This window comes from Abramis brama (assembly GCF_963993115.1).
Source record: "Abramis brama genome assembly, chromosome: 8".
NCBI lineage: Eukaryota > Metazoa > Chordata > Actinopteri > Cypriniformes > Leuciscidae > Abramis > Abramis brama.
The window spans coordinates 25,243,962-25,259,307 of NC_139970.1; the positions used below are offsets into that span (position 1 = coordinate 25,243,962).

The 15,346-nt window shown below is 37.5% G+C and overlaps 1 protein-coding gene across 6 annotated transcripts; it reads left to right on the forward strand.

The window, feature by feature from the left end:
- Nucleotides 1–698: 698 nt before the first annotated feature.
- Nucleotides 699–12,114, forward strand: etv5a (ETS variant transcription factor 5a). Of its 6 annotated transcripts, none has more exons than XM_084122282.1 (13): nucleotides 699–876; nucleotides 2,741–2,873; nucleotides 2,958–3,048; nucleotides 3,261–3,308; nucleotides 3,649–3,699; nucleotides 5,477–5,600; nucleotides 5,692–5,976; nucleotides 6,506–6,792; nucleotides 8,347–8,406; nucleotides 8,521–8,589; nucleotides 8,850–9,019; nucleotides 10,048–10,149; nucleotides 10,269–12,114. In XM_084122282.1, the coding sequence occupies exons 2-13, from the start codon at nucleotides 2,826–2,828 to the stop codon at nucleotides 10,497–10,499; spliced, it is 1,566 nt and encodes a 521-aa protein (XP_083978408.1). In that variant the 5' UTR covers nucleotides 699–876; nucleotides 2,741–2,825; the 3' UTR covers nucleotides 10,500–12,114. The 6 variants fall into 6 exon arrangements, with proteins under 6 accessions (XP_083978408.1, XP_083978404.1, XP_083978407.1 ...); XM_084122278.1 differs by having other exon boundaries at nucleotides 747–876; nucleotides 2,955–3,048; nucleotides 10,048–10,155; XM_084122281.1 differs by having other exon boundaries at nucleotides 747–876; nucleotides 2,955–3,048.
- Nucleotides 12,115–15,346: the final 3,232 nt, after the last annotated feature.

The window sequence follows — 15,346 nt, forward strand, 5'->3', positions numbered from 1 at the left end:
TTTATTTTGAGTAAAATAACGTCTTTTGTTAACTACTTGAAGAGACTTTCATGTTTTATTCAACAACATAAATTATAATAACTTTTGTTTTTATCATAAACTTATAATCAATATTCTATTATTATTATTTTTATTATTATAATAAAAATGTTAAGTATTTAACTGACTTTTTATTGTTTTGAGAAAACCTATTTTTACATTTCAATTTTAAAATGTTAATTCAGTTTTTGAATATTTATTTCGTAGAAAAATGAATGTAGGCCTAAGTCTCTTCTGTTTGCCACAGGTATTATATTATTCATAAACTGAAAAGGAACGTTCTAAAATCGTATATGAAATTCCACAGGGTACCCATGCCAAATTAATCAGTGTTTTATACTCGTTTTATGAGTTATTTGGAAAGTTTGAGACATGAAATAACCATTGTCTGTTGCATTTGTTTACCTCGTTTTAATTGTCCTCCAACTTCTCTAATGTGTTTTTCTGGCGATTCTACTTTTTTCTGGTCTCTGGCCCTTTAAGAGCCTCTGGAAACGTGCGAGGAAAAATCTTGAAAGTGAATGAAACTCAGCCATTCATAAAAATAGGACTGACGGGGCTTCGATTGGTCGTTCAGCGCTTATACATATTCCAAGTCATTCTCGCAAACCATTGGTTTATAAATGTGAATGACGTGCCCTCGGAGCCAATGGGCTTCCAGAGCTAAATGCCTCTCGAGCCCAAGGGAAAACCGAGCAGTCCATTTACAAAAACCTCATTCAAGTTTTGAGTGTTGAAGAGAGCGCATGTATTGATCAGTGCGAGCGGACGGCATCCTTTTGGGATTACAACCTGAAACCGTGGTTTTTGAGTCCATTGCGAGCCGTCATCTATAGGGTGAGTTTAACCCTCATTCTTAAAATATTTGCACGGCGTGCACTGATATCTGTATGCAAGCGGTTGTTTCTCCGCAGCGCGTAAGTTTAATCGTGGGATTCCAACGGCAAATACAGCTATCTCGCCTTGGGGGAAAGCGAACGCCATTTTCTCCAAGAGAGGGCTTATACACTTTGGCAACCATTTTAATGCACGAAGTTTTTTTCTATCATATTTTGCTCAGTTGTTGTTGTTACAGAAGCTTGTATGGTCCGCTTAGTGCACTAACCTGACATTTATAGGTGAGGTCGGTGCAGCCTGAACAGTGTATGGTTTTGTGAATGGAGGTCTCTCGTTCTTTCCCCCCCTCACGGATCGAGTTTCACTTCATTGAGAAAAACAAGAGGCCGTCAGGGGGCTCCGAGTGGGAGGAGGTCCTCACCCCTGCTCAATTATAGATTTGCTTTAAGCACTTAATTTTAAGGGTAGTTTTCGGCTATTTCCCCCATAATAATGCTCAAAGTGTGTAAAGTATTTGAAAAGTGTATTCTTTTTTTTTAAAGGAGAGAGAGAGAGAGAGAGAATGAAAACAATTGTTTTCTGCCGATTTACGTTGCTGGTGATATCATTTTCTGTGTTTTTGAGTTATTTCTACTAATCTTTTTTTCATTTTCTATGCATTTTTGGAATAAGAAAAGTGCGGTTTTAAGTATAGTGAACGGATGAAAGTGCGAGCTGTTTCGTTGTGCATGTAAACTGTAACTTAACGTTACTTATGACTGAACTCGTATTATCCGCGGAAGTTTTCCGTACGTTTATCTCTCATGGTAACGTAACGTTAGCAGATAATTGTCCGAATTTTTTATATTTTAGTTAGACTTCCATAATTTATCATCTATTAACATTTAATTGTAGCTGTACATGTCGATATTAAATAATATATTTAATATTTATTATTAATAAAAATAAATGCATAGTAAAAAAATAATTAAAGAAAAATATTGTCGTATGTATGTATGTAAACTATTAAGTAAACAATTGTTGCTGTTTTGAGTCACATGAAAGGTTGGCATAATAAAAATAATAAAACGAATGCATAATAAAACAAAATATATTGTTGTTAATACTCAGGATACTTATGTATATTGTTTTATTTTAATATATACATGAATGCTTAACACTTTAAATGAATACGTTTTATATATGTATAGTTCTATATATGTTTATTATTCTCTATAATAAATAGTATTAAGTAAGAAAGAGTCACAATAAAAGTTGGTATAGTCCTCACAGTTGCCCCTCCCAAGTGTGCAGTTGATACACTTAAGTTAGTATCCACTATCCAGTGTTCCTCAGAATAGATGCTTGGCCAACAATTTAGTTTTTAAATGTTTATTCATGGACTAGTAATATAACTGGAATATCAATGTATCATGAAATGTATGGTTTTCATTTTCCTAAGTTTATCTTAATATGCTCATCACTCTTTTCATAGTCTAATCATGGGCACAGATGGTTAGCTTTGCTTATGTAAGGTTTACATTCATCTCTACTGCAGATTGCATTACGTACACTCACTCTCTCTCTCTCTCTCTCTCTCTCTCTCTCTCTCTCTCTCTCTCTCTCTCTCTCTCTCTCTCTCTCTCTCTCTCTCTCTCTCTCTCTCTCTCTCTCTCTCTCTCTCTCTCTCTCTCTCTGTCTCTGTCTCTGTCTCTGTCTTTACACATACGGAGGGATATTGTGATGGCTAACAGACAGAGAAGGGGTAGGATGAATCTGAGGGTTTTGTTAGCCTGTTTCCTGGGCTTGGTGTTTTGATGTGGGACACACTTGACTGTCCAGTATAGATCTATTGAATGACTAATCAATTTTTTTTCCCCCTTAGAGAAAACAGACCCAAAGAGGTCAATATAACAATCGCTTTTAAGCGAAGACCTTTTTCTGGGAGCCTCCTTGAAGACCCAGGTGAAATGGATGGATTTTATGACCAGCAAGTACCATTTATGGTCCCACCTAATGTAAGTATACTTCTGCATTTCAAAAAAAAAAAAAAAATCTAAATTAAATTAGTCAACACTGACCAAAGTATTTTTCCACAGCAGAAGTCATTGCAAGTGGAGGAATCGTATATCCGACCAGTTAATGAGAGAAAAAGAAAATTAGTGGAGACTGAACTCGCTCAGGACACAGAGGGTAATTTCAACCTAATGAACATGACTAATGCATGTTTAGCAGATGGATCAGATTATGGAGATACATTAACAGTGAGAGAGCAGAAGTATATGTGCTCAAAGTAGTTTGATCGATGCTGTGATTGTTGAAGGCTGCCTTTCATTTATCAAATACTTGGATCGTAGTGGGTTTTCGAGCTCTCTGACTGTCTTGGGTTTGCCTGTCATCTGCAGAACTTTTCCAGGACCTCAGCCAGCTGCAGGAGATCTGGATCGCAGAAGGTTTGTAGCCTATTAATTTTCATGCATGTCACTTGTGCTTTGTCATGCAGCTGACATTTATATTTCAGACTCATGAACGTTTCTTATAATATCATTTCTAAGTGTTACACTTTGTCCCAGCTCCTGTTTATTTTTCATGACACTGTAGCCATTTAATTAGGTCTGTTGCACCAGCTTTGCGGCAGTGTCCAAAAAGTTGGCATTAAGATCATGTTCATTTTTTGAGGAACAGAAAAATAGCGATAAATGTTGTCTGACAAAATGACATTGATCTGCCGAATGTTTATCAGCAGGGAGCATTGTTTGCGACTCCTTAATGCTCTCCAATCTCTCTCCACAGCTCAGGTGCCCGATGACGAACAGTTTGTCCCAGATTTCCAGTCGGAGAGCTGTGAGTACCTTGAGATGTATTATTTATTCTCCTTGGCAGTGTACTTTGGATGCCGTCCAGAAATGGCTAGGGAAAACGGCAGAGGCTGAACTCTTGAAGCTATTTATTATTCATCTCTTGCTCAAATTTAAAGCCAAAGTTTCATGGGAAACAAAGGAGATCTTAGACTTCACACAAATGAAGCTCATTATATAGTTTATATTATATATTTTAGCATGCGATAATTTTTAAAGAAATTGATTTGCTCTTTAACTTGGTCAGACTCACTAGTATTACATCCCCATACACTCAGCCCAATAGTGCTTTGATTTATTAGGACTTAAATTGTCTTTCCTCTTTTCATTCTTGCCTGAATCCTCTCAGCGAGAACCCCCGCAACTACCTATTTTTTCAGTCAAATCAGCCGATTGGTATCAGCATCACATGATCCAAGCTCATAATCAGATTTCACACTTTTATGCACTCTGTTCAGCCTCTGGAATGGACCGGATTCCAACGGGAAGGGTGAGAGGAAAAGGCTTCCCCTCACTGCCTACCTAAACCCATTGAATCCACAGCTACTGAATCTCATTTCATTGAGGGTTCTGCGTCCAAACGCACCCAATTTGTTAGAGCCTGGCCACAGGAATCAAAGCCAAAGGAAATACTTGAGGAATGCATGGTGGAGCATTTTATGTTATTTCCCCCCCCGTTTTGTCACTGAAGTTTGTTTTTGTTTTCGTCTGATGTTGAGGCTGGGAGACAGGGTGTGTACCAGGGCATGCATTTTGGTCCAGTTTTGCATGTCAGCGTGGCGTTACTGAAAAGCAGAAGATTGTTATGAACGTTTGTGGCATGCTGTTTATAAAATGAGGCACTTTTTGAACGTAAGCCATGGGTTTCTTCATGTGCAAGCTTTTTTACAGTCATTTCAGTATCAACGGGTCATCTGGACGTCACATGGCACCCCATGCCCTCCTACACTATCCCAGTACCATATCAATGGGGAGTGGCCTCTTCTCTTGCAAAAACCCCAATGTCCACAGAGCAGAAAATCTCACTTTAGTTTATGTGAAAGAGTGCATGCACCTTCGCCCAAATTAAAAATTGTCGTTCCAAACTCGTAATACTTTTATCTTCGAAAGACAAATGAAGATATTTTTTTAATGAAAATCCATTCCACAAAAACTTTGATGCTTTAAAAAGTTCATAAAGACATCATAAAAGCGCTGAAGCTACACAATCACTTTTAAATGATTAACAGGTTTAATTTAGGCTTTTATTCACATATGATCAATGCACATAGAGCACACAGAATATGGTCATTTTTGGCCGAACAAACCCTTTAACGCATGCTTTTGAGCTTTCACGTGCCTACTGAGTGTCTCTTAAGCCCAGTACAGTCTGGGTGATTTATCTGGCTCGACTCGTGTGGATCCAGTTGCGTTGGCCATTATGTGGCGCCGGATATGAGAGCTTGATGCAGAGATCCAGGGGCTAATGGTTACAGTGCGGGGAGGAAAATCATTCACAATCATTGAATTACGACCACACTGATTCATGAGTATTGACTTGGCTATGATGGAAATCAGAGGGGAGTGCTTTGATTGCATGTGTTGTTCTGCACCGTGATACTGATAGGCAGAACGAAGAGCTTTTATGCTTCACAGTCGATTGTCATTACCCGTGAAATATGGGAGTTTAATGGTGGAGAAGAATCTCCTTCTGAAGCGTTTCACTGCACTTTTGTTGATGTGTTCGATTAGAAACATCTCCTTCTGCTTTTTTTCTCCCACAGTGATGTTTCATGGTCCGCCACTGGCAAAGATCAAACGGGAACTGAGTCCCTCCAAAGAGCTCTCCCCCTGTAGCCAGGATAGAAGTCCCATGCCGTATGGAGAGAAGTGCCTTTATAGCTACAGGTACTTTCTTATATCCATCTCAGCATCATCAAGACCTTCTTGTCAACATGTTGAGTGTGATGACTGACTGTTCTCATTTTCCTCAATACAGTGCCTATGAAAGGAAGCCCACAGCTGGGTTTAAGCCATTGACTCCTCCCTCAACACCCGTTTCACCATGTGGCTCCGCAAACACTCTGGGGACACGTCCGCTGCATGAACAGAGTCCTCCTCCTGTCTCCAACACAACATTAGGACAGCGTCTCCTTCATGGGCAGCCTTCAATGACCAAGACCTCGCCTAGCCAGACGACACTCCCTCACCACAGCCAGAGCCCACCTTTTGCAGTGCCCTGTCCACCCCTAAACCGTGAACCTCACTTCAATAATGAACCTAGGTCAGTCTTTAATATTTTTTTTAATGTTTATTTGAAACATAATATTTTATATATTTTGTAACATTTATAAATGTCCTTACTGTCACTTGGCATTCTTGTTGAAGAAAAGTAAAAAAAATTCAATAACAAAAAACAAAAAAATCTTCCTGACCCGACTTCTGGTAGTGTGTGTGTATATACAGTATTGGTTGTTTATATAATTATATATTATATTATATTATTATTAGAATTGTATTTATTATATTGTATTAATGATATATGACAGATGACCTTTCAGCAATGCTCATTTTGATGTCAAAAAAGTGGTGTACATCACAGCTGGGGTGGTATAATAATATGACCCCCGTGAGAACAGATTGGCTGGCATCCCGTCCTGCCACCTGTAGCTGAATTCCTGGGAGCTTACCAGAGAATGTGTGGCACATCATTTAAAGCCAGTAGAAGAAGACTCTAAAGTGCTAGTGCTAAGCTGCTCCTTATCCTGTCTCACATTACCAAAACATTTCTATTTTTTGCTGTTATCTTGCAGGTTTCAGCGGCAACTTTCAGAGCCTTGTCTTCCATTCCCACCTTCTGACACCCAGGGAAGACCCAACTTCATGCCACAGGTCCCCAGCACTTCACCAAGAGATGGAAGGCCACCTTACCATCGGCAAATGTCAGAGCCTCTGGTTCCTGTGCCTCCTCAGGGCTTCAAACAGGAGCTTCTAGACCCCCGCTACGCTGAGCAAGGTGTTCCCAACATGGGCCCCTCCCAGGCTGCCTTCCACCCAATGGCCATCAAGCAAGAGCCACGAGACTTCTGCTTTGACTCTGGTGAGGACTGTCCCATTTCTTAGAAATGTTTTTGGGTGTTCACAATCTGGCTGGGCTTCATGAGAGCTCTCTGGGTGAGGGCGTGGAATGGGTTTTGTGTGCTTGCACGGGCCTGTGACTTTTAGCGTTGTTTAGTGAGGTGTATACGAACAAAAGCATGCACACATGCGCACCTTGAACCATTACATTCAAAGAGACATTCAGAGAAGGCAGTGCTGCTCATACTTAGACATTTCTTAAGTGCAGCATAATTAATAAACAGGGCTGTCAAATTAACATGGTAAAGCCTTTGACCTGTTTGTAAGTTCTGTAAGAAAAATATTTATAATAAAAATGATTTGTTTTTATAATGCTGTTTTTTTTTTTATTATATCAGGAAATATTGACATTAATTCTGATCCATTTTAATAATAAATTAACCTGTAACTAATGAATTTGAACATTTTCAATAATTTGACAGCCCTATTAACAAATAAATCACAGGTGAACGTGTCATTTAACAAGGTTATTTGGTCCTAAGCACTGAAACTCGAATCTGAGGGTAATCCTCGTATTTGAGGGTAATCCACCTCAGTTTAGGGTTAATTTATGCATCCTATTGTCCAAAATCCCTCAGTTTAGCTCATCTTCCTGTTTGTGATCCATACATTCAGTCTTGTACATTCTTCTAGTGTTATAATATCCCTCTAGGTTTATGTTTGCAGGTTAGTGATGTAATTCCAAATCCTCTTACCGTCCTTTCTTGTAAATGTGTACGTCACATATTACATTTGCATGGGGGCGGCTGAACTGAGTCTTTTCATCTGTACAGCAGCCTGACAGATGATGCATCTGATGCAATCATTGAGGATCACATACTCAAAGTAAGACAGCAAAGGGGCAGAGTGGCCTGCCCAATCACCAGGACACACAAGGACAGATAAAACTTGATTGTCATGGTCCAGTATCTCGTCACAGTGGCTAATCCTATTTGGTGACTCAGTGGACTCATTGCTAATGCTGCGTGTATCTTTGGTGTGTTGATATGAGCTTAGCCAGCACTAACAGATGTGCAAGACTGGACATTCACGGCCCAGCTGTTCCATCCGAATCACTATTTTTCGTCATCTTACTCTTTCAGAGCTCCCTCAAAACCTCTGTTCAGATGCCAAATCCAGAAGTACATGTCACTCTTTAAATCTCTATTTCTAATTAAGGAATAGACTGTGTTATTTTTAGTATCCTTGAGATACTATTATAGTTTTTATTATTATTTTGAAATCCTATCTGTTTTCTTTTAGTTCAAAAAGTTAAACTAAATGAAAATATTGCTTTGGAAACACTAGCTGAAATAAATCAATTCATTTTATATATACATATATTTATATATTTTAATCAACAACGTTTGTATGGTTTTACTCAACCATAATAACCCTGGGAACAGTTAACATTATTAATTTTATCAACAAAGACAAATTTATAGTATTTCTTTTATTCATTTAAATGAACTTCTGACTCATTTATGATTGGTAATTTCTCCTTTTTAATGGGCCCATTTTTCATGTTGTTTTGCAGAAGTGCCTAAGTGTACGTCTTCATTTGGGAGAGCAGCAAGCTTCTACCAAAACCATGAGAGTAAGTGACCTCGCCATTATCGCATACATCACCTCAATGCAGCTTTGGCTTGCTAAAATTATCTTATCCCTTTTTTAATCTTACAGTATCTTTGTTTCCTCCCTCTGCCTGTAGACTTCTCATTTGACCGAGATCAACAGTTGTATTTCGACGACACCTGCGTGGTTCCTGAGAGACTTGAAGGTATTCAAGATTTTCACCAAGATTTCACCATGGGTTATCTATAGTTTTAATTGAAAGACAAGTTAACGGTCAAGCCATCTCAGTAGTTTTCAAATGTTCAGTCTTTTTTTTTGTTAAAAATCACTTAGGCACCCCCTTGTAGTATGGCGGTGCGAAATGAACACTGTGTCCACATTAGCAGCATGTGTTTTGGAATTTCTCGTCTGCTTGCTCACGCCACTGTGGCAAACTCTAATCCTCATCATTCATGTTCCTGACAGGGAAGGTAAAGCAAGAGCCCTCTGTTTATCGGGACGGCCCACCATACCAACGTCGTGGCTCCCTCCAGCTTTGGCAGTTTCTGGTTACGCTGTTGGATGATCCTGCCAATGGTCATTTTATTGCCTGGACAGGACGTGGAATGGAGTTCAAACTTATTGAGCCAGAAGAGGTCAGCACCTAAATTCAATATTTTTAGTTTCAAGCACACACACCATTTACAATAGCCATATTTTTTTGGTAGCTGGGTTTCCATTCATGTAATTTTGTGCGAATTTTGGAATATCACACAAAAAATGCTAATAGAAACACATTAAGATGAAAATAAAAATTCTTAAGGTGGATTTGTCTTTTTTTTCTTTTTTTTTTTAAATCAGCTTTGAATTGTTACGATGTTGGTAGTCAATGTAAATGAACAATCTCTTTTTCTTACCTGCACCCAGATCTTCTGGTTTATTTGACAGCTCTAGGGCTTTCATTAAAACTACAGATTGTACACTGGAAAAAAAAATCTGTGTACTTTGAACCAGTTTTCACTCAGAAATTGTTAGTACATTTCACAATTTACAAAGAAACGGCAAATGACATTGAATTAAACATGAAATTCTGAAGTAGATTGACTGAAATAGTATTTTCTTTTAAAGCATACTTCATTAGTTGTAAATGTTTCTTTATATTTTACAGTGTACAGTACATCTTTGTATTCCCTAAAACAATTTCTGCCTTTCTACTGCGTAGACAGCTAAGTTTTATTAAAAACCCATCTTGCCGGTGGTGAATTACTCCTCCTTTTTAAGAAGACATTTAGACATTTCATTAAGGAAAACACATTTACAGAATGCATATCATATTATTTTATCCAGAAAGTCATGTGACTGAATTATTGGCTCCCAGAACTATGACACACTGTTGCTCACAGACAAAAGGCATCTGCCACGGATTGTTAGCAAACTTGAATTTTGTCGAGCGTTTGACCGTTCTAAATCGCAAGTAATTTATGACACAAAGCATTGGCTTTCCCGGTGGCTACAACTTCCATTTTTATTTTGTCAATTTCCCTGCAAGTGACACCGCTTTATTCATAAACTGTTTTTGATTCCATTCCAGTTTTGGTTGTGCACATTAAATTGCTATCCAAATTAAACTGGCAACTAAATAAAGCTTGGCTAATGAAATAATAATCCTCGTCTGCGTTTTCAGGTGGCCCGACGCTGGGGCATCCAAAAGAACAGACCGGCCATGAACTACGACAAGCTGAGTCGCTCACTTCGTTACTATTATGAGAAGGGAATCATGCAGAAGGTAAAGGCAGGTTCACATTTCTTTTACTTTATGCTTTAGTCATAATGACAATAGTTGCTCCAGTTTTCCAAGTTTTTGTTTTGTTTTTTGATAATCTAATGCCTCATTTCTCTCTTCAGGTTGCTGGTGAGAGGTATGTGTACAAATTTGTGTGCGATCCCGAGGCCCTCTTCTCCATGGCCTTCCCAGACAACCAAAGGCCCAACCTTAAAGCAGACCCCGACGGCTTGCCCGGAGTGGACGACGACACTCTTCCGTTGGCGCACTATGATGAGGGGGCTTCGTACTTGGTAGACGGTGGCGAGCAGTGTGTTGCTGGGATGCCTTTCCCTGACGCTTATGTGTACTGAGCATGAACTGTTGATCTGACTGAAACACATCTGTCCCTCTTGCCTCGACTCCTTTTGAACTGTTGCCCACTTCCAGATTAACCCTCCCAATCATTAAAAAAGAACGAGGAGAAATCTGCGAGCCACCTTTTCCCTGGCGTTAGCCCACAAGGAGGTGTCAAGGAGGTGAGGAGAGTTGGTTTCCCACGCTTAAACCTTCCTCGTGGCAAACGGTCTCTGCCGCAGAGATGAAGAGGTTGAGCTGGAGCTGCCCGGCGCCGAAAGACTGACGGATCTCACTGCGAGAATTGTAGCAATTCTGTTTTTGACAATCTGCTTTTTAAAAAAAAAGAAAAATTGGTAACAAATTATTTAGACATCCTCACAGAAAAACCCTTAAATGCAGCACTATTTAATAGTTGCCTTTTTGGTCTCCTTTTATTTTGTTTTACCTCCGAACCGTGTAGACAAGAAGTCAAAAGGGCTTTGTTTTGCAAGGAGGTAAATAAAAAAATGACCCATTTGTTTCTTTAGACTCTTTAGAAAGCTGGCTTTTATACACTTTTGTTGAACTAATGTGGACCGCTTTAATTATGCTGAGGAATACTGAACATGTTCTTTTTGTATCATTGGTTTCGTTCTGAATCCTTTGTCAAGTGTTAGTTTTATAAAAATGTTTTTTTTTTTTTTCTTGCTGGTTAACCCAGGGGTTGTTGATGTGAAGTTAAACCAGAGGCACTCTTAAGTATATTTAGTCAGCTTCACAAGACTGTTAACCCTTTTTAAATGTATTTCTGTATGCCTGTTGAATATTTAATTTTACACTCCCCAAAAAGCCAAAATTTGAATTCGTTCATATAATTTTCTTACTTTCAAAAGGGATGCACTAGTCAGAACTTCTCCATGCTTTAGTGCAGGTAAAGGTCAAAAACATTTAGCCTCTTTTTTTTGGCATCGTTCTTTATTTTAATGCACCAGGAAAGCAGGGCCTTGCATGCAATAAGGTACAAGAAAAATACATTTTCCTGGTCAGCTACTCATTGCCAATCTCAAGTTGACGAAAGACCACTGCTACCTTTTGCATGACATATTCAATGATCAGCTGTCCACTAACATATCGCTTTATGCTGGACAAAGAAGAAATTGTGGAGTTCTCTGCATTTGTATTCTCTCTCTCTCTCTCTCTCTCTCTCTCTCTCTCTCTCTCTCTCTCTCTCTCTCTCTCTCTCTCTCTCTCTCTCTCTCTCTCTCTCTTCTTTTTTTCTTTGGAAAGATGAACTTATATATTTTTGCAAAGTCTGCATTTATTTGATTTTATTGTATAAGCTGTATAGTTCTGCCTGTAACAGATACTCTATGTATGTTTTGAATGGATCCCTGTGTTGCAGTGACTGCACACCAGTGGTTACCGGACACCCTTTCCTGGTGGGTTCGAGAGCAGTGCCTTTAAATGAGAGGTGCAGCTTATAAAATAACCGTTTTCTCATGGAACGAGGGGCTTGTCTCAACATCCACCACAGAAGGGTTGTCTGCACTTGTACAGGCTTAACCTTGTCCCCTCACAATGTGTACCTTACACTGCTGAGTTTATAATCTGTACTGGGTACAATAAACTGTTCATTCTGCTTCACTTGCACTCCTGTGTTCTGCTTTTTCTTCTGCCACATACAAGCTATTTGAGTGACCAAGTAGTCACGTTTTGTTCGGTTCATTGAAACTGCTGAACTGCTGCATATTTTCAATGCTGAAAACAGTAGAGCTGCTTAATATTTTAGTGGAAACCATGATACTTTTTTTTCAGAATTTTTAATGAATATAAAGTTCAAAATGTGAGAAATATAAAGCCCATTTTGGATGATGGGCTAGTGCATTGAATCTGAAACTCTATTCTGTATCGATCAGCCTCTATTCAGTTAAAGGCCTCTTGCTGTCCCAGGGGCTGCGCTGTCCTTTCATCAGGACTTCAGATGGTTAGCTAATGTGTGTCTGCTCATATGGTCATGCTGTAGGCCTCCCATCTATGATTATTTAATAGCTTTGTATGGATGGGTGAGTAGCATGTGTGATACTATATCTTGCACTTATGTCAAAACATCCACAGCCTCAATTATTCATCCAAACCCATTTATGTTTGCACAACACCGTGCATCTATACTATCATATTTTTCCTTTTACACAGACACTAAAAATTGCAGTTTAGTGTTGATAAATTTCATCCAGAAACTGAAAACGGTGATGATCCAGCCGAAGGTGATCGGATGTTAGGTCACTGTGGCAACATTCCTTCCCCCCCTCTGCTCTAGAAAGACACTTAACCTTTGAACCCACCTACTTCCCTGTAAATAACCCTGCAGTCAACACAACCAGTTTATTTCCAGCTAACTTCATGCCATAGGCTATAACTGACTAATGCAATAGAGAGGAACACTATAAGCAATTTATGCATACATGCAAAGAAGTTAATGGCTAGTTCCATCAACATATATTTTGCACTGTGGTCTGCTAATGACTGTTTTAGTGAAGTATTGATTTCACTTAGCAAACCGACAGCTAATGCATACCATTTGCTTAGGGTACGTCTGTTAGTACAATGGAGCAAGACAGAGCTTAAGATGTGACATGATCTAACTCACTACTGTTTATTTTGCCTTGTAAGCAGCTGTCCATCTGCTAAGACAGAAATGCATGCTCTTATTAATGAACTTCTTATTTTAATCGATTAATGAATTCATTAAATACTTTTTATGCATTCTTAAAATTGACCTGAATGTAAACTACGGAAGAAATAAAACATAGGCTACAGGGAAAGGCATAAAACAGTGTCCCATTCACACACAGTCGGTTTTATAAAACCAGAGGCATAAATCAATTTTCCAAAAGATGGGCAAAAATCTTACACCGAACAACACACAAGGGTTAAGACAAATGGATTTGTTGTTTGTTGTGTTTTCATATTCAAGAGATTATAAGCTAGATGCAGCTTTTTTGGGTTCGCATCAAATGATCTTCGACTTTTATACATAATAAATTTGTTTATGAATGAAGATTGATCTGTTGAAAGCAGTTATTTTGAGATAGATGCCAAATGTTCTCCTCCTATTCATATTTGACATTGAAGGGGTGCATACAACATATTTTCTCACCGGCAACTATAGTTGACGCACATTCAAATACGATTTTCAAGAAAAGAAAAAAAATCTTGGGAAAATGAATGCAGAACATGTTCACATAGGACACTATTAACACGACTATATGCATGAAACCATTCAGAAAAATTTGGGCACAAATGGGTTAATCGTGCATTTATGTGAATCGGTCATTTCGAATAGTTTCAAAGATTCGGTCAAAAACAATTATGCGATTCTTACGTCTTGCGTCATCAAATGATCCCGATTCCCGACGGCTGGCCATATAGTACATTTATAAAGTTCTATTAATAAGCTAATAAAAACAAAACAAACAAAACATTTAGATCACAAATATAATTTACATTAAAAGTAACAAATTATCACTTAAACCAGTAGATGGCTGCAGAGCTCCACTATTTGCTATTACTATATTTGACTAACTGAAAGACATCTTTCTTTTTTTCCAGTTGTATTCATATCTACATATTATGAAATCACAATTATAACAATAAAAGGTACTTTCTGTCAAAAGTTTAGGCATTTTTTGTACTGAAAAAAAATCTGTTTTTTAATAATGTTATATTATGATTAGAATCAAATGAATTTTGTCAATGGACAAAATTCATCCTCAAAATCAGATACAACACAGAACACACATAGACAGAAATTAAGTGGCACACTTTAAATTTGTAGAATTATATGAAAAACAGATGTTTAAAATAAATGATAAACTCTAAAGACTCTTTACTCAACTTTTCTCTTTGTAACATCCTGATCAGGTTTGATTCTAATTATAATGTAACATTATTGAAAAAAACAGATTTTTTTTCAGTACAAAAACTGCTAAACTTTGACAAAAAGTAACTTTTTTTGTTATAATTGTGATTTCATATGTAGATATGAATCTAACTGGAAAACCTTGTGAAAAGATGTTTTTTTTTTTTTTTAAACATAGACTGGTTTTAAACTTTTAGTACTTTTAGAGCTCTGCAGTCATCTACTGGTTAAAGTGATTTTTTTTTTTTTATTATTATTATTTTTTTTTACTTTTAAAACGGCATTTTCCAAAATATGGGCAAAAAATCTTACACTAAACCATGTGAAATTATCCATGTTATCCCCATGAATGAAATTTAGAAATGTGGGTCTTTTATAAGGTGAATTTTACATTAAAAAAAAAAACTGTTTTATTTTTTATTTTGATAAAAACCTATTTAAAAATTTGCATTTTATTTATTTATATACATTTTGTGGAGCAAAAATGTCCAAATGTGGAGTAAAAAAATTTATAAACTGAGTAAAATTACATTTGCTTTAAAATTACAAAATTACATTTTGTTGCCTGGGGTCTCTAGAATATATAAGAATATATAGTAACACTCATTATTATTATTATTACTGTTATTAATTATATATAATAACAGTCTTAATGGACTTTTCTAACCAGCTGATTATAACCGTTAGAAGAACTTAACCATACACAACTGTTCTGACGTTAAAATGGCTAGTCAAAATCATCTAGGACTAGGTAATAACACAAATGACAGTAAATTATTATTCTCCTGTCGTGCTTAATTTTACTGGCAATTGATTATAAGTCACGCAGCTGCGCCTAATTATTAAGATGGCGCTTTATCTGAGGTGAACATGCGCTTAATGGCTGTTTTAATTTCGATAAATACAAGTGCAAACAAAGTCTAACGGACTTTTTTCTTGAATTTAATCATTTAAATGTTCCAA

Coding starts and splice junctions, on each gene's coding strand:
- etv5a (XM_084122278.1), top strand. CDS start 2,826: ATGGATGGATTTTATGACCAGCAAGTACCATTTATGGTCCCACCTAAT. Junction 2,874..2,954: donor CATTTATGGTCCCACCTAAT/GTAAGTATACTT, acceptor ATTTTTCCACAG/CAGAAGTCATTGCAAGTGGA. Junction 3,049..3,260: donor ACTCGCTCAGGACACAGAGG/GTAATTTCAACC, acceptor TGTCATCTGCAG/AACTTTTCCAGGACCTCAGC.